At 50.9% G+C, this 19,092-nt stretch overlaps 1 protein-coding gene across 1 annotated transcript in view; it reads right to left on the bottom strand.

The window, feature by feature from the left end:
• Positions 1-13,688: 13,688 nt before the first annotated feature.
• The window catches only part of FOXN3 (forkhead box N3), a 320,291-nt gene continuing 314,887 nt past the window's right edge, over positions 13,689-19,092 (bottom strand). Inside the window, exon 7 of the mRNA XM_068966402.1 lies at positions 13,689-14,220. Within this exon, the coding sequence (XP_068822503.1) occupies positions 13,689-14,220 (532 nt within the window). The remainder of the gene's footprint in view (positions 14,221-19,092) is intronic.

The following is a 19,092-nucleotide window of genomic DNA, read 5'->3' as shown; positions in this document are numbered from 1 at the left end:
TCGGGGGAGAACGCAGAGCAGGCTGAGGATGCACGCTTGCTTCTAAACCGAGAACTTGGAGCGCGGTGTGGGAGAGAAAAGAAAGGGAAAGTGTGAGTCACTCGGTTGCGTCTGACTCCTTGCTACCCCACCGCCAGGCTCCTCTGTCCATGCGAGGGAAGGACACACCCAGTTACTTTATCACAGAGCTGGGGACCAGTAGCAAAGATCAATTCAGTAAGAAACCATCCTCCCGCGGGAGGGGGCTCACGTCTGCAGATGGCAAACAGGCTCTTACGTAATTTCTCGCCAGCCAGCGGAGGCGGACACAGGACCCATGGGAGGAGGGAGACAAAGGCTTTCCGAGCTGCACAACCAGTGCTGCTGCGTCTGGAAAATGCCACCCTCCACCAAGAGGTCTGGGGAACACACCTCAACTGCCGCTGAGGTGCCCACGACTCAGTACAGCTGGGCTTCTGGGGGTGACCGTGTTTGAAGGCAGGAGACTTATTGTTCACGTCTCCCTAGAGCCATCAGAACTGGCAGACAGTTGGTGAAAACAAGGGTGGGCTGACTCTGGTCATGAAGGAGAAAATCCTTAAAACTCCCGGAATTTCTTTAATTTCTTCTCCATTTGGGGTTTAATTTCTTCCTTATTTGGGGTTGCCTTCTCAGACTACGGAAGTTCTGGACGCTCAAATGTATATGCTGTGCTGGACAGTGTCGAGTGTTTAATAGCAAACAGGGGCCCGAAGTAACTAGACTCAGGTTCTGAATGTTGTGTTAGAAAGAGAGCGCGTGACTTTGGATGCCTTTGACTGTATTTAGAGATGAACTACAGGCTAGATATGGCAGTGTTCCAAACAGGCCCGCACACGAAATGTGGAAATACCACTCAGTATTACGCTGAAACTTCCTTAAAAGAAAAAAAATTATTTATGTAGCTGTACCAGGTCTTAGCTGTGGCATATAGGAGCTAGTTCCCTGACCAGGGATCGAACCTGGGCCACTCGCATTGCGAGCATGGAGTCTTAGCCGCTGGACCGCCAGGGAAGCCCCTGAAACCTCCTGACTGTAAACAGAAGACAGTCTGCAAACTTCAGATCCATAGTCTCAATGCTATCCTTGGGCAAAATTCTCGGATGGATTATTACAGGAATGTTTTGTAAGCTTTTTGCAAGGAAGACAACTTGAGTTCCCTAAGATATAGTAAGTGAAAGGATGGACAAAGACATGTATGAATAAACGGTAGCTGCTTTTTATATCAGGGGTATGTCTCTTAAAATCTCGTATTATTTAATACATGCGTTGAAACAAGACTAATTTCCCCATAGGAATAAAGTAGGATTTACACTATTTTAAGGTTTGTACAATAAGTGAAACTTTATTCTTCTCTTTTGCCTTATTTCACGTTTGTATAATTCGTATTAGCAAAGCGTATAACTCTGTTTCCTTTATAAAGGAAGACTTTGGCTTTATACTTGGAGACCCAGCATGTATTTGACAGACCTTTGACTGAATGGAGAAGTGTAGGTTCCATACACCTTCATAAAGCCAGGGGCACCTATAGCTATTGAATAATTGCAAAGTGGGTGATGGTTTAGTCACTAAGTTGTGTCTGACTCTTGCAACCCCGCGGACTGTAGCCCACTAGGTTACTCTGTCCATGAGATTTTCCAGGTGAGAATACTGGAGTGAGTTGCCATTTCCTTCTCCAGGGGCTCTTCCCTACCCAGGGATCGAAGCCGGGTCGCCTGCATTGCAGGCGGATTGTTTACTTACTGAGCCACCAGGGAAGCCCCGCCCTCCACGGAAAGGAAAGTGGACTTACAAGGGCGTTTCCGGAACCCAGCCACAGGGCTCCAGCTTTGTCCTCATCAACACAAGAGATTTTCAAGTTTGTGGTCCAGCGGCGGCTGGAGGGAAAGCAGGTGTTTCCGATGGAGCGCCAGACTCCCACCCCACTGCTGGTCTCAACTGGCCTGCGCAGTGGGCCAAACCTAAGGAGGTGACACTTACAGAGAGAGCCCTGTGCCCTGATCCGAAACGCACGTCTGGAGAAGTGCGCCAGCAGCTGGGGCTTAGCTGGTTTAGTCAACAGCGAGCTCAGTACGAACCCCTGGTGGAGAGGACGCCTGGAAATGTGCTCTGTAGACTTCGGCGATGGTGCTAGAGATAGAGGAGCCTGGATGAAGACGGTGACGGCTTCTCATCATCAGACTGGACCCGGTTCTGACCACCACTGGCTCACGTCCAGAAGAGAGAAAGAACAGACAGGACTCGGAATGTTTATTCTGGACAAGATTTAGGGAGGAAATTATTCAAACGTATAAACGGCTGCCGTGTGCACGATGAATCACATTTGCATCTTGGTGGCCTCTGAAGTCCTAGGAACTCAGTCAGACATTTCAGGGGCTGGAATTTGGCTCAGTATAAGGACAACTCGTGTCTGAAGATAAGACCATCTGGGGTCAGTTGGTATGGTTGGTCATCCCGACTTCATTTAATGGCTGATCAGGAACATTGCTAGAAGAGAGACTGCGGATCTAGTTTCTTTCTCCAACTCTTGAAGAGTCAGCTGCAGATGACTCAGAGAGGAGAGAATAAATGGCCAGTAAATTGAGAAATCATGTAACTGTGCTGGTAATTAAATGAAAATTCAAACAGTAATAAATTGCCAATTATATCTAGATTAAAAAAACAGCAATAAAATACTACTTTTGTCTAGCAGGAAAAATTAAAGAGAAAAATGAATTCTAATACTGGTAAGAGTGCAATGAAATTGGGGTTTTCATTCATTGTTGTTGCCACGGATGCCATTTGGAAAGCCTGTTGTGATGCTGATCTCACTTTGTTCCAATAGGCTATCTAACCAAAGACAAGTTGAAAATATGCAAATAGCCACATGTCTGAAAATCTCCACTGTGGTATTAATAGAATAGAGAATCTGCCCGCCAATGGATGCAAGAGACTCGGGTTTGACCCCTGGGTCAGGAAGAGCCCCTGGAGTAGGAAATGGCAACCTGCTCCAGTATTCTTGCCTGGAAAATTCTGTGAACAGAGGAGCCGGGTGGGCTGCAGTCCGTGGGGTTACAGAGAGATACGACTGAGCAACTGAGCATGCAGGCAAAGCAATGTGAACAGTGAAACGGAACGTAACAGCTGAAGACGACAGGCCTCCCGCTCGACAGAGCGCCACGGATCACCTATAGAGGCAGGCTTTTTTGCTATGGCTATAGGGAAAATGTGGAGAAGGCAATGGCACCCCACTCCGGTGCTCTTGCCTGGAAAATCCTGTGGACGGAGGAGCCTGGTAGGCTGCAGTCCATGGGGTCGGTCGCTGAGAGTCGGATACGACTGAGCGACTTCACTTTCCCTTTTCACTTTCATGCATTGGAGAAGGAAATGACAACCCACTTCAGTGCTCTTGCCTGGAGAATCCCAGGGACGGGGGAGCCTGGTGGGCTGCCGTCTGTGGGGTCGCACAGAGTCGGACACGACTGCAGCGACTCAGCAGCATAGGGAAAATGCATAGGACGTTGTATGAGGTGTGCCCCTCTGAGGAACGGCCAGCAGTGAAATTCTACAGATGTGACGACAATAACCACACATGGAACAGATGGATATGGTCCTCTCGAGCCCAGGTCTGCGCGAGCCAGCTGCGCCACCTTGGGCGAATCCCTTAATCTGTCTGCACTTCAGCTGCTGGGTCTGTAAAGCAGGGAGTTTGGACCTAACGATCCCTAACGTCCTCTTCAGTCTTATGACGTGACTAAAATGGCCCCATTTCACGAAGAAGCGGCACCACAGTGGGGTTTAAGGCGTCAGCCACTGTCTTGTTTTCAGATTTCCCTCATCACACAGTGCTTCTTCCATGTTACCTATTTTTAGAAATCAGTTTTTAGATGAGTAACACATGAGAAAAAATAGAATTCCTTGATCCTTCTCAAATAAACTGTCACATCTTGAAGGAGATTTGATTGTATGTTCCGTAAGCACTTTCTTATGGAGTAACATAAAACGTCAGGAGACTATCCCCAAACGCCCTTGAATGATTTCAAATCAAGATACTATTGCTATGAGTATTATTTATAGCACTCTACTGGAAAGTTTTACTCACACAAAACAAAAGGAAGAGGTGGGCGTCGGATAAACTGATTTGTTCGCTTATATTTGAGTCTTTTAAAAAACAGTCCTTGGCAAGTTCCTGAGTCCCTGGTTTTTATCCTAATGATTTAAAAATGGTCAAAACACATTTATGTCTGTGCACTTACAGCGGGGCCCAGGTGGCTCAGTGGGTAAAAGAATCCGCCTGCAATGCAGGAGGCGAGAGAGACCTGGGTTTGCTCCCTGGGTCGGGAAGATCCCCTGGAGGAGGGCATAACCACCCACTCTGATATTCTTGCCTGGAGAATGCCACGGACAGAGGAGCCTGGCGGGCGGCTTGTCCGTAGGGTTGCAGAGTCAGATACAAGTGAAGGGATAGAGCGCACATGCAGGCGCTTCGAGGACCATTTAATTCCTAGGGGGCCTGAGAAGCAGGGTGACAGACGTGAGCTTTCAGATGATAAACAGAAGCCTTCTAATCATACCAGACTGTCTCTGAAATTGCTCTCATCTGTTTGGAATTTTCTAGAAGGATGACGGTTTCTTAGTGCAGAAGCCTTCCTTTCACAGGCAGGGCAGTAAAAAGGAGGCGAGGAGGGCCTGCAGGGGCAGCCTGGACGCGAGCAGGCACTGAAGCACCTTTGTGGGCCCCGAGCTGCCTGGGGCGGGGCCGAGGCGTCCTGCCACTGCTCTGAGGACTCACACAGCTTTGAAGACAGTGATGCTGGTCTTTTCCAAAGACAATCCATTTTCAACTGTCCAGGAAGAAGTTTTAAAGAGCAGAAAGAGGCCACATCTAGATTACCTAAAGGTTAGAGGAGAACTTGCATGCTACTTAAATATGCAAAAAGCATCTCTCCAGCAAATAATTACATCCTCAAGGCAGAGTCCAGAATCTCGTATAGTTTTTGCTCAAAGGCAACGCAGGACATTAGATATACAGTTCCCCAGTGCATAGCACCGAATCGCAGATGCTGCTATTAAACCATGGGATGAAAGTCACTTCCAAATGTAAGCTTCAGGAGTACTTTTGATTTCTTCTTTCTTCACCCTTAGGCCAAGCTGCTTTCAACATTAATACAATGAAAACACTGGTCATTCCTTTGCCTCCCTCTTTTCAGGGGAGAGGAAAGCAGCGGCTGTGGCCCCACTTTGATGGGGGCAGGGGACACAGATGAGGGGGAGGGGAACACCAGGGAAGGGCGTGCAGAGCACGCGCAGCAGCAGCTCAGAGACAGACCTGGTGCCGTCCTCTCAGGCCAGCCCCCTGGCGAGACCCTGGACTAGCTGCAGGAAGACCGTTGCTGCTGAGCCCTCAGGAAGCTCTTCTCCAGGAAGATGGGCCCCAGCTCGCCTGGGGGCCTTCTAAGCACCCGAGCGTGTGCCCTTCTCAGCAGCTCAGCTCCCCTTCTGTAGCTTCACGTCCCGCCAGACGGGCCCTCCTTGTCTTTGTGGTCCAGCGGCCACTGGGACAGAGTGGGTGCTGAACAAATGCGCCTTCTGGCTCTTCTGTTCTGTTTATCCATCTTGGCTTCTTACATTCTGCTTATTCATTTATTTTTGGCTGTGCCGGGTCTGGGCTGCTGCGGGCCGGCTTCCGCTGGTCACGGTGAGCAGGGGCTCCGCCAGCCGCGGTGCTCAGGCTTCTCACCGCGGTGGCCTCTCCTGTTATGAAGCCCGGGCTCTGCAGTGTGCCCGCTTCAGTAGCTGTGGGATCTTCCCAAACCAGGGATCAAACCCGTGTCCCCTACACTGGCAGGTGGATTCTTTACCACTGGGATACCAGGGAAGTCCCTGAATGCTTCTTGAGTTAAAAGAAAAGAATGAAAGCACTGTGCAACACCCAGTACGGTGAACGTGACTTCGGGGCAGTTTTTCACCTATCTCCTCTCCCACTTATACTGTCTTATAATAGACCCCACTGGGGTCTTCACTGCAGGTAACAAACACCTACCAGATTTTTTCCCCTCTCTTTTGTGGAATGGTCAACGTCCCCCGGAGGTCAGAACTGAATTTTGGAGGTGTCATCAGAAGCTGCCTGCCAATGCAAGAGATGCCGCAGACTCAGGTTCGATCCCTGGGTAGGGAAGATCCCCCGGAGGAGGAAATGGCGACCCACTTCAGTATTTTCGCCTGGAAAACTCCATGGACAGAGAAGCCTGGCGGCTAGTCTAGGGGCTTGCAAAGAACTGGACATGACTGAGCATGCAAGTCCTTGTCTATCATCTTGACAGAGTTCCCTCAGGTATTCTGATAACCTATCTGGGCATCTTGTCTGCAGACACCTTGAGACTCACTTATGGAATGTCTGGTATGGGCATTTGACGGTGAGTGCCCACACTTTGGTATTAAGCCTTACCTGACTTGGGCAACTACCCAGAGTTCATCAGATTTGATCCAAATGACTTTCTGCTTTCCCTCCCAATAGATTTCTGATTTCCCTCCCAATCAATGTGGAAGATTTTTCATCCAGGAGGGAACACCACCGCTCTGAAGGTGGAAAAACAACGCAAGGGGACCCGGCTGGAACCTTGGCAAACCACTGGATCCTGGGGTGACAGTTTGAGAAGCTTTTTGGGAATCCAGCCCAGCAGGCCCTGCTTGAAGTGACCTTCCAGTAACGCCTTGAGCACAGAAGGGACAGCCTGGGCACCTACCAGACCCGTGCGTGCGGAGCCCAGCTGAAGGCGGTGGAGGTCTACCGGGGCCAGCGCCGCTGTGAGATCTACGGGTTAACACGCCTACTAGCGAAACCGTCAGAGGGAGCAGCCCTCTGCAAGCTCGCCCCCTCCTCTCCTCCGCAGGGGTCCTGGCTCCCTGGCCTTGGACTCGTCCCAGCCGCTCTCCTCCCACCCAGCTCCCTCCCGGAGGCCCTCAAGGTCCGAGTCTCAGGGTTTGGCAACTTATCTGCAGAAGCCCTAAGGACCTGGGATAGGCTGACAGGCTCCAGCCCCACTGAACAACTTTAGTATATCACCTGACAACTTCCAAATGAAAGGCACAGTCTGTCTGAACCCCAAGTTCACGGTGGGAGGTCTGCTGTCCTGTGACTCTTTAGGTCAAACCTAGACGTCTCCTGAGACCCACAGGTGAGCTCGGCCTTTGGCTGCAAATCTGTGTGTTTGCAAAAGCTGGGTGGTTTTCTGAAAAGGAGAAGAGGCTGGGCTTCCCAGGGGGTGTGGTGGCGAGAAACCCGCCTGCCAATTCAGAAGTAGTGGGTTTGACCCCCGGGTCAGGAAGATCCCCTGGAGTAGAAAACGGCAGCCCACTTCAGTATTCCCGCCTGGAAAAGTCCAGGGACAGAAGAGCCTGGCGGGCTACAGTCCATGGGGTTGCACAGAGCGTGCCTGGCCGTGGCTGAGCACAACGCGAAAGGCACAGCCAAGCGCCGCGGAGGCCGCAAAAAGAACGGCACACACCGCCTGGGGCGCGCACAAGCGCAGATGCGTTTACTGCTGAGCGTTCGCGTGCGGAGACGCAGGGCACACACTACGACGCGGCGCTGCCTCAGTTGATGCATCTCAGTCATTTTTATTGCAACTGGAAGACAATACATCACAGAAACTTTATGGAAGGTCTGGGGGAAAGTGTTATTTACAATAAATGGTGAAATAGTTTGTCTTTGGCAATATGATTACATACGAAGGATGCGAAATGCAAGTATGGATGGATGCCTCCAAAGCAACACCATCAGGTCCCTCAAGGTGGGCGGGCTGTGCCTGCTTCCACGCTTCCTCTAGGCAACACAAACGCGACCGAACGCCACTTTCTCCTTTACGGTTCTCCCTTTCTGTTCATGATATTGGCAGTTTCATACAGAAAAAAACACCGACGAAAATTGGCTTTTGAAAACTTATTACTCTAAGTGAATAAATTTGGCCACGGAGGTCTATTGGCCAGAGGTCAGACGACCCCAAGTATTGAGAGTAAACCTCTTGTCTTCTGATTGCTTTATCACTGTTATTTATTTTTCTGTAAAACAAAAACAGAACTCAGAAATGTTACAGAATCAGAGTATAAAAAAATGTACAAGTGTGTAATGCTTCCCAGACACACACGGATACTTGCTTCCTCCACATTGTCACCATGGCAGTGTAAGTAGTGAGTGTGAATGACAGCGGGTTACTGAATCAGCTGTGTCGATGGCCCGACACACACACTCAAGCAATGCTGCACGTTTAAATAACTGAACTTGTGCTAAGAGTTTCATCTAACAAAAGGGAGGGGCTGGGAACTCAGGCCACAGTCAGGAAAGGATGAAAGACAATTTCTGGGTTTGCTAGATACACCATATCGAAGTCTTTGCGAATCCAATATGGAATATTAACTCTTTGCAAAAAGTAGGGAAGGCTGTTCTCAACTGTTGCAAAGGAAGTGGAAAACACTGCTGTATCTATTCCAAATAAATAGTCTTGATTTCAGCGCTAACAAAACGAACAGGAAGGGTACTTGTGAGCATGATCACAGTTAAGTCAGGAGTGATCTTTCACCCAGGTCTGATTTCAAAAGTAGGACAACAGCAGAACGCAGCACCATAGACGCGTTGGTTTCGGCCGTTAAAAGGTGGATCGTTTGAAACATCGGATTTTCCTTCCTTAATTTTTGGTCAGTGACGCTAGCACTTGTTTGCTGAACTGTGGAAGAATTGTAAGGTCACACACATTATTCATGATAAAGCAACGGAGTCTGTGCTTAATTCAAGAATAACCAGTAGGGGGCAGAGAGAGCAGTTGGCCACCATCGCCGCGCTCTCTCCTAGGAAGGGGGGTTGACAGATGGGTTCACAAAGGCAGGTGGGTCTACACAGAACACTGCACGCCCTGTGGACATCCTCACGGGGCTCCAGGGACGGGAACACCACACAACGGATATACTTTGATTTACACATTCCATTACAACGAAGAAAAAAAAAAAAGACACCATTCCAACTTTGTAACTGTGTTAACTGCAATATAAACCAAAGTCCCGAGTTTTGGCAGGTAACTAAAAAGAGGGTTACCACTTAGGTTCTATAGCAAAAGTGTTGATGTATATTATATATAGTAGTATAAATAATAAAAAAGTATTAAATTAGATCACAGTGCTGCGTTATGTGCATAACAGTGTTTGATATAGTACTCGAGCTGGGACCTACGACACGAAGGACTGAACTGTCAACACGGGTTAAGTCACGATCAAGAGGGAACACGGAGCTCACGTGTGTTCTTTTGGTGGCAAAAAAAAAAAAAAATCTTGAAGATGAAAGAAAAATACTCCTCTACAGAAATATAAAAAAGAAAATGGCAACATCTGGGCAGCTGTGATCCACCAGAAAGAAACGAGTCCCAATCTGAATCAAGTTTAAAGGGAAAGAGAAGTCACATGGAGTTGAATCCAATCCCATATGGAAAACCCTCCCATGCAGGTCACTTGTACAGAACTCTGATTCCTTCTCCGAGAGCTCTTGGATGAGACGCTGGGGGCCCACACGTGTGGAGTGCGGGGCGGAGGGCACTGAGGCGGGGGGCTGGTAGCATTTGGGCCCCAGGACTGAGCTGGACAAAAGCCATCTGGAAGGTCTTCACCCTACAAAGCCCACAGCCCGAAGCTGGCCCCCCAGGTGAGATGTGGTATTCACGGCCTCGCCCAGCCAGAGCCAGACACCCTGTGCCTCTCCCAGGGAAAAAAAAAACCAGCTCTTGGGAGAAGCTTCCCACACAGTCCTTCTGAAAAACGCAGCCGCCAGACTAAAATCTGCCACAGCTGTTTTGGCCAGGGTTTTTTCCAACCGTTGTCGGTGGGGTGGGTTCACTTTAGTTTCAGATGGACAATTTGACCAGAGAACCCTTGAACATGTGTATATATAGATACATATACGTATACTGCTTAGAGAGGGGGGAGGGAAATAGGAGCTCAGGGTGTATCATAAGGCTGGGAAAATCCATGATGCAGACCCTTTCCACAAAGTACTAGGCAAAGATAAGAGACAACTGCAGCGGCATGAAAATGACTTTCCATGTGGATAGCATTTAAGAAGAAAGAGCGTAGTCTCCGTCTCTTAAATGTGTCCTAGGACCGACAAGCAAATGCGGATGTCACGGTGCGGACGTGTTCACGGTTGTTTCCCCAAAGCATCTTCAAATATTGCTATAGTTCCCCACTGACCCCCACCCCCCGCCCCACGTGCGTATGGGAGATACTGGAATGACACACGAAATGCTGTTTCTCCCAGCAGGAGAAATCAAAGCAAAAACACCCCACCCCTGGAACGGTGCTCAGGCGATTTTTGTCAAGACTAAATGAGTACACAGGGTAGTTTGGAAGCTAAAAGAACACCTGATGTTTGGGAAGAAATTCCAAGACTAGAGTGAATGACACTTGAGCAAAATACTCTTTCACAAATAGGCTTGTGCTTAAATTCTCTACTGCTCTTGGAGGAGGGGGTGAGAGAGGGTGTCTTCTGCCCCCGGGCTTGGCAAGGACATGGACAACCTCATTCCGCAATGAAGTCACTATGAACGGCCACATACACATTGATACTTTTTTTTTTTTTCTCAACAATCAAAATACAAAGTTAAACACAATTGAGCCATTGTTTTGGTTATGCATAATGTGTATGCCTCCAAAAACAGAAGAAAAATAGAAAAAAGTACCCTCACTAAAGTTTCCCCTAGGTCTCCCAGCGGCTCCTGTGTTAGGGACTGCAGGAGACGCAGGGAATAACACTTAGAAAGCTGCCCGATGAGGTATTTATGCAAAAAGAGTGGTTCTGGAGTTAAGAACACACTTTTATAAGATATTTCTCTATTTCTCAAAGAGATCAGAAAAGTAAATCACACACATTGCATTTTATTATTTTCTAAAAGAGGCCTTTGCTCCTTTAGAAAAAAGGAAATGAGGGGAGACAGCCCACCGGTGGGGGTCGCCATCGGAAGGAACCCCCGCCAGAAAAACAGTCCTGGATGTTTGTCTCTGCCTTTCGGGAGGGAAGTCTGGATCTGGGAGGGTTGGGGGGCTGAGGGGGGCTTGGTGAGGGGACACCACCAAGTGCCGCCCGGGTCCCGCAGCTGCGGATGGCTTTTGGGGTGTCAGACGTTGGTTTGGGGAGACGGAGGGTACGGAGCGCTTCGAAAAGACATCCTTACCCCCATCTCTCTACGCCCAGCACAAGCGCGCTGGGCGCACGCAGGTTCAGTAATGAGGCCGACCTGCGCAGGGCTGTAGATCTTTTTTCTCAGCTCCTCTCAGCAGCAGCCCAGAGGCAGAGGACGCACGGGTTAACCTCTCCCGCCGTCCAGGCAGCTGGAGCTGCGGGCCGAGCCCGGGGCGGGCGGAGGGCTCCGCCACGGCCCACCCCGGCCTGTTTCCAAAAGTGAAGACCACTCCAGTCCCCTCCTTCCCCTCACCACCGCATCTTGAGAGCAGGTGTCTTTATGCTTGAAGATCCCCTTCCGTGTGGGCGGAAGATCACTCTCTCAGAGGTTCCTCTGATCTCCCTAACTCCTTTCTTTCAGGCAAAGCTAACAGGAGCTTCTTCCGGGCTGCGCGCCGTCCCCTGGTGGTCTGGGCGCCGCGCCCACAATCGAGGTGGGCTTCGCTCCAGGTGGGATCGAGCACCCAGGCGGTGGGGACGCCGTGACCGGCGTCGGGGGAACGTCTGGGGGCTGGGCCTTCCCAGGCCCATGGCACTCTATCCGTCACAGGTACCCTAACTCACACCCTCATCCGATAAGGCCCAGTCGTGTGTTTCCCCTTCTCCTGGCAAATTTGCACAATCATTCACTGCCTGTTTTCCCTAGAAACCAAATCTCAGTCCTGGTTTTCTCAAGTCAGCGTCCCATAATGCTCTTGATTCTATCACACACACTCACGACTCAGTTTGCCCTCAGATTATTGCGTCACGGTAAACATGCACAGACAGAGAGAAAGGACACACTTTTCAACAGAGAATCAGAGGGGCCGGGGGCTGAAGTGCAGACAAGGCAATCCAGAGCGCCGCCATCCAGGCCCTACCAGAACATGAAGAGATTTTTGTATTGCAGAGTAAGCTCCCCAACAGTCAGAATTTGTCCCTGAAGAAGGTTAAACCTTAAACACCTGCTTCAAAAAACCAAAACAAAATAATCGGAAAAAAGGAAAAAAAAAATAAAGGAAAAAAAAAGGAAAGAAAAAAAAAAAGGAAAAAAGAAGAAAACCAAAAGAACCTCTAAGCCTAAGGGCTTAAAAATTAGAGGCATAGCCTTTTCTCTATTTTCTATATTTATATGAAAATAATTCATGCTTCATGCTAAATACATTATTTACCTTACAAGAACTTTGTTATTTTTGAATAAAAAAAAGTTTGTGTTTTTGTGATTTTTTTTTTCTTTTTTCAAAGGAATTCCATGCATTGTGGATCAGAAATTTCTGCTGGCTACACGGCTGAATGTGGAAATCATTTTGATTTTTGCAAAGATGAATACTGACTGACGTTAACTGCAAACTCCATTTTGAGGGCAGTATAGGAGTTTTGTTTTTCTTTCTTTTTTTGCCATGTTTTACTTTAGTTTGTCCATCAATGTGCCTTTCATCTTTTAAAAATACCCCTCAATACTAATGGCAGGTCCAAAGCTTTTTGTTTCCACTTGGATCAAATGATTTTGACAGACAGAAAAAGTTTTGTACCATTATTTCCTTGACAGCTATGGTAATTTCTTGGAACTTGATTTTCACTTGGGCAGTTAAGAAGACATAGCTTGTTTTTTGCATTTTTTTTTCCTCTTTCGTGTGTGTGGTGTGTGTGTGTGTGCACAGGTGCGTAGGAGCAGGACCAACCTTCAGGCTTATGGCTTGTGGAACCTGCTTTTCATTTAATGCAGAACAGAATCCAGTGATCAGCAACATCATTACCAACTGACCCAGTTTCTCCTCATGAGTCACTGAGACCTGGTGGACAAGAGCGGTCCAGTGTTTGCCTGCAGAGATGCTACTGGGCTTCGTGGTTAAGAAGCACAGAGGACTGGTGACCGCCCTGTTCCCACCTCACACTGCATGCGTGGAGCCACGCCAAGGCTTCTCCTGGCATCATCTGATGCCCCAGTGGCACGAGCCTGGGTCTGCTCCTAGGAGAGCCAGGGGTCCTTCCGTCTCCTCAAGTTGCCTTATGTGGGCTCACTCACGGACCCCCGCTGGGTGCACACCCTGACCTCTTCAACCTAAAGGTTGGGCCTGATCGGTGGTGACCTTGTGCAGGTGCCTTCTAGTGCTGGGTGTGTGTCCCCACGGCATGACCGCTGCATCCCTGTGGATTCAGCCGCGGGATTCTGAGACAAGCTGGAGGAAGCAATGGTCATTTTGGCTTTTTCGGTTTTGTCTTCAGGTAATGAAAAGCTTTTGTAAAACGGCTGAGTGTCAGCGTGAGTTCTATGGCTTCAATCTCCTTTAAACATAAAATTCTTAAGGGTCCAAAACCAAGGGGGGGGGCAAATTTAAAAAAAAAAAAAAAGAAAGAAAAGCAAACCAAAGGAAAAAGAAAAGAAAAAAATAATAATAAATTGCTGATATTGCCACAAATCATTAGAAATCTCCTGACATGCTGAAACCAAATGGCCGTAAGTTCAAAACAAATCAGTGACTTGTTTTCGTTAATTTTTCGCGGTTTCCTTTTGCTCCTTCTGCCCCTTTGCCGTCCGATTGGTGATGTTGTTCAGGCAGGACCGGATGCCCGCCAGGTGCAGGAGCGAGCCCGCCGCCTCCTTCATCTCCTCGTCGTCGCTCTCGGGGGGCTTCTCCGTGCGTCTCTTTTTGAGGGGCAGCGTGTCGCTGGGCACCTTCCGCGCCTTGGCCGCGGGCGGCCGCTTCTTGTGCGCGGGCGCGGGGCCACCGTCGCCGGGGACCTCCCGGGGGCCGCGCGGCCGGCCGTCCTCCTCTGGCTCGCTGTGGCTCTCGCGGCTCGGGCAGCTGCCCTCGCTGCCCTCCGGGCCCCCCTTGGCGGCGAATTCGTCGGGCTCGTCGGCCGAGGAGGACGAGACGCAGTCGCTGGCGGGCGAGGCGCTGCGCGCGGCGGCAGCCTTGGCGCTGCTGTAGGTGTGGTCCTCCTTGGGGTCCCCGCTGACCACCGGGGAGCCGCACGCCGGCTCGCTCTCAGTCCGCAGGCGGCAGCCGGGGAGGCCGTTCCTGCAGGGCGGGGACGAGAGAGGACAGGTTAAACCCCCTGGAGCAGCCCCCGGCAGCCTCCCGAGCTCTCGGAGCAGACACGGGGACGCCCGGCCAGCGGTCTGCCAACAGGAGCCTCTGCCCTGAGGCTGAGGCCCGAAATCCCTGCTGGCCTCCCGCCGTGGACACGGCCACTCCATTCGTGTGGCCGAGGCGTCAAAGCAACGCTCTCTCGCTGTGACGGCGGTGGAAGCACACTCACTCCTGTCAAACCGTAAGAATCAAGCTGTGCTGGGTTTCACGTGCGCGCCAGTGCGTGGTGGAGATACGCCGGGGATGCCGGCTGGGTCCTTCTGAGGAAAAAAGCCTGCTCTCCTCTAAGGCGGCACCCGGAGTCTTTGTCAGCAGGCCAAACCTGGTGTTCAGGGAAACAGAGGCGCCTGCCCCGCGTGGCAGCTCCTCGCTGCTGCGGCCCCTCCCTCATCCACTCACACACACCCCTCAGGATGCGCGGCCCTAGGGTGGGGGTCCCGGGGGTGGACAGGCCAGGCGGCATGAGATCCAGACACTCACGAGGATGCTCACAGATGATCAGAGAAGCAAGTCATGGTTACACAGCTGCGACACCAACAAGCTACCATCTACTAAGCTGACCACCTGCCAGGCGCCTGTGTATCTGCAGAGATCGCATTCCACTCTATAAAGTGGTTCTATTAGCACCCTCATTCTATAGATGCTAGAGGCGAGGTCTGGGCGAGTTTGGTGATTTACTTAAAGCCGCACAGCTCATCAAAAGAGCAGGGGTGGGAAGCGAAGCCTGGCTCTCGAGCGCTCAGCTACACCACCAGACCGACTCTTCCTCTTTTCTGATCGGCACTGTGAGCAGGGCACCTACGTGTCCCCACCAGAGCCCAACAGGACCGTCACACCTCCGAGCATGCTGTCATGCCCGTATGTCCCAGCAGGGAGCGGGCCTCTCTTGTGCTTTCTTTTTGGCAAGAGGGACACAGTGTCTGCACCCCCGCCCCGCCCTGCTTCACGGGGCTGTGGAACGTGGGTGACCGCCGGCTGGTGTCTGGACCAGCGAGGACCGTGATGCCTCCATGGGGTTCGGCCACACGCTGTGTGGACAGGCGTGGATCCTGTCTGCCTGGTGCACAGGAGGGGCCGGCAGTGAGGCAACTGGGGAGGAACACTCAGGGAGGGGGGTCCCTTATGGCTGCAGGGGGCAGAGAGAGGGCACGGAGGCCTGTGGGGGACACGGCGTATGGCCGTGGGTGCGGGGGCTGGGGGTTCTGGGCAGTGGGGGGGGTACTTTCTGCTGCACCATGTTGGCCCCCTTTCCCACTGGCCCGCCTACCAGTGAAAATGTTTCTAGATCTTGGGATTGTGGGTACACCTGTCCCAACTGCCCCAACTGTCAGCACCCCGAATTCCCTCCACGGCTGGCACCTCCCACCATCACCATGGACTGTGTGGTGGTTCCCATGCGAGGGTCAGCCCACAAGGCAGGGCCTGGCCCCTGGGATGTCCTCAGGGCCTAGCATGGTGCCGGGCAGGGAGGGGACCCTCATGGGAGGCACTGAGCAAGCGCCGGAGCAGGTGGGATTGTGCAGCAGAGAGCAGGTGGACTGGGTGGGGGGCCTTCTCGGACACTCCCTGAGGAGGGGGCCCCGGGGAAGGGCAGGGCGGTGCCGTGGAGAGGGAGAGGATTCTGGGAGCAAAGGAGTCAAGGAAAAGGCAAGCAGTGCAAAAGGCGGACTCTTCGTGCGTCCCGCTGAAGGCGCACGTGGGGGTCCCCGCGCTCTTCCTTTCCCACAGGCTGACCCTTCTTTCAAGTAAAAAGTCTGGGGTGTCGGGTAGAGACGGAGAAACGCGCCAGAAAGAAAGTGGCTGCTGCGTCTCACTCCGTCCATGCAAGAGGCGGGGTTCTGAACCCGAGAGCTTCTTTCTCTCTCCTTCTTTCAAGGACAAAACAAGCCTAGGCCATAATGGAAAAGAATAGCAAAAAGAAGAATGTGTGTATATATAAATATATAAATGCTTGTACAGGGCTTCCCAGGGGGCTCAGTGCTCAAGAATCTGCCCGCCATGCAGGGGACCCAGGTTCGATCCCTGGGTCAGGAAGATTCTCTGGAGAAGGGAATAGCAATCCACTCCAGTCTTCTGGCCTGGAGAATCCCATGGATGGAGGAGCCTGGTGGGATACAGTCCACGGGGTCGCAAAGAATTGGACAGGACTGAAGCAACTGAACACATATATGTGTATAAATGAATCACTTTGCTATACAGGAGTGATCACCACCGGAGAAGGCAATGGCAGCCGCTCCAGTGCTCTCGCCCGGAAAACCCCATGGACGGAGGAGCCTGGTGGGCTGCAGTCCATGGGGTTGCACAGAATCGGACACGACTGAAGTGACTTAGTAGCAGTAATTAACAGGGCACTGTAAATCAAATATACTTAAAAAAAAATATATATGCAAGCACGAGAGCACCGCATGGAGACCTTCTTAAAGGCATCACAGGAAGCGAAGCAAAAGAAAGAAGCACATCACTTCCCGAGCCCGTGGATCCGAGGCGGGGCGGGGCGGGGTCCCAAGATCCACGCCCCGCATTCCCAGCCCCACTCCACCACCTCACAGACAGACAGAGAGAACAAACTCAGGGAACCCTGTGAGTGATTCGGGGCGACCCTGCTGGTCCTCAAAGATGGCTGGAACAGGAGACTGCAGCGCGTGCCCGGCCTCCCCGGGAAGGGAGCTCCCTGTGACGGAGGCAGGAAGCCAGCACACTGACGACGCCTCTGGGTGAGAACGGGCGCACAGAGGGAACCTCCGGGAGCTAGAGTGGAGTGTAAGAGCGCCTCCTTCTCACGTGAAGCAGTTAGCTTTCTCTGAGAGTTTATTATTGCACACAAACTCAGCAGGAAGCGACAAGCTCCTTCAAATATCAATCACTCGAAGCAGCGCTGCTCGTGGTGGGGTGGGCCGGCTGCACTGACCGGTGTCAGACTTCTGCCGCAGGGTCTGTCATTGCAGGACGCCACCTACTTCACAAAGCAGAGAGCAGGCGGGCTGGGCGCGCGATGTTGGGAGAGGGAGAACGTCTAACCACCCCCTTGAATACCGTTCATCAAAATGAACGTGGGCTACGTCTGCAGTGCCTGCCATTTTCCAGCTTCGTTTTCTAAGGAACGGTACTCACGGCGATCATGTTAGCATAAACTTAAGCCACCTGACTTCACTGGGACCCCACAGAACCATGTGTTATTCATCTCAAGTAAAAACCTGGTATTAATCCTCTTGTCAAATCGGTAGGAAATACTCAACATGGAAGCTGAGAAATCACATTAGTTCAGGGTGGGAACGTGCACTCCTCGCCGCCCACAAGTTCAGGGATGGCTTCTGGCCAGACACGGCCGTCCTGCTGACTCGGGACCTGCGCACGATTTGTTCCATTACCACAGCGCCTCTGCGTGTCGTCACCCCACCCTCCCACCTGTGCACTAGGGTTCTCTCTGGAACTGATGGCTTTCAACCTGCAGGGGAGCATGTAGGGCGAAGTCGTCCTTCTTAGGGGTTTACTTGAGAACTCTGCTCTTTTGCCAAGTGTGAAGAGAAGCAGGTGGGGTTAAGAGGATGACAGAAGCAGTGCTCGCTGTGCAGAGCTTTTGTCCAAAACGGACCACAGGTAGAAAGACACCAAGGATGAGAGGGGACCAGACGCTTCCGTTCCCAGCTGGTGGAAGAAAAGATATTCAGAAGGCATTCTTCCAACTACCATACAAAAGACCCTGGGTGAAGGACAGCGATGTGTTTTTAGTCGTTGCTGGGTTCCTTGGAAAATAAGGGGAATCTTGGAGATCCACGTAAACACACACAGACCAAAAGAACTTCACACACACACAGATGAAAATCTTAAAAAAAATAAAAAAGACAAAATCTGAAATGTGAGCAGCAGGCATGTGAGGAAGGCAGGGCTTTGTGGAGCAAATGCGGCCTCCAGCCCTGGGACAGGAGCCCACACTTGCGGGGAGGGCGCTGCAGGGGGAAGCTCAGGCAGCTCCTGGGTTACTGAGGCCCCTCGGGGGGTTACAGCGCCCTCAGACACATTGCTGCCCAGGCTCCCAGCACAAGTTCACAAAGCAAAAACTCTCCTGAAGACAGCAACCCACGCCAAGGCCATCAGGATGCCTGCATATCAAGCTGAACCAAGTAGGAGCTCATAACCTAAAATCACCAAATAGCCCACTAGGAACGTATAAATGTGAAAACGCCACGTGGAATGCGGGGACCCGTGAATGATGAGGCCTTCAGTGAGATCCTAGGGAATCAGCGGCAGACAGGGGGATAAAGGCCAACCTGACCTCAGCTCCAGATGGAACTGGAGACAAGAAAAGCCTCCCTTGAGAGTTTTAAGCCACGAGTCTGAAGTCTTGTGGATGTGAGGCCAGAATTCTATCGTGTGGACCAACAGACCCCAAGCTATATTCAGTTTAAAGTGCCCAGTGGCACCTCCTAGAGGAAACACAGACCCTTTTTGGAAGAACGTACTTCAAACCCCAAAGAACTCTCACATATAAGACTTTAAAGAACGCAGGTTCACAATTAAAAAAAAAAGAAATAATTAAATACAAAAGAAATAAGCCACTGTAAGAGAAAACAGAAAAAAGAAAAAAAAAACCCACAGAATCTGAACTGTAAAGTCTGAAAATACTGCAATAATTAGACAAAGAATGTAACATATGTACCAAAAAAATAAAAATAAAAGAGGGAATTGGCAAATATTAGAAACACTGGATTACTAAAACCAGGCAGACTTGGTTGATTTGGGGATGCCTCAAACAGAATTTCCAGAGCTGAAGAATATAATTCCTGAAATTAAAAAACGCAA

Source organism: Capricornis sumatraensis, chromosome 2 (assembly GCF_032405125.1).
Source record: "Capricornis sumatraensis isolate serow.1 chromosome 2, serow.2, whole genome shotgun sequence".
NCBI classification, from domain to species: domain Eukaryota; kingdom Metazoa; phylum Chordata; class Mammalia; order Artiodactyla; family Bovidae; genus Capricornis; species Capricornis sumatraensis.
The sequence above is the reverse complement of the archived record's forward strand: the minus strand, read 5'-3'. Positions and strand labels throughout refer to the sequence as shown.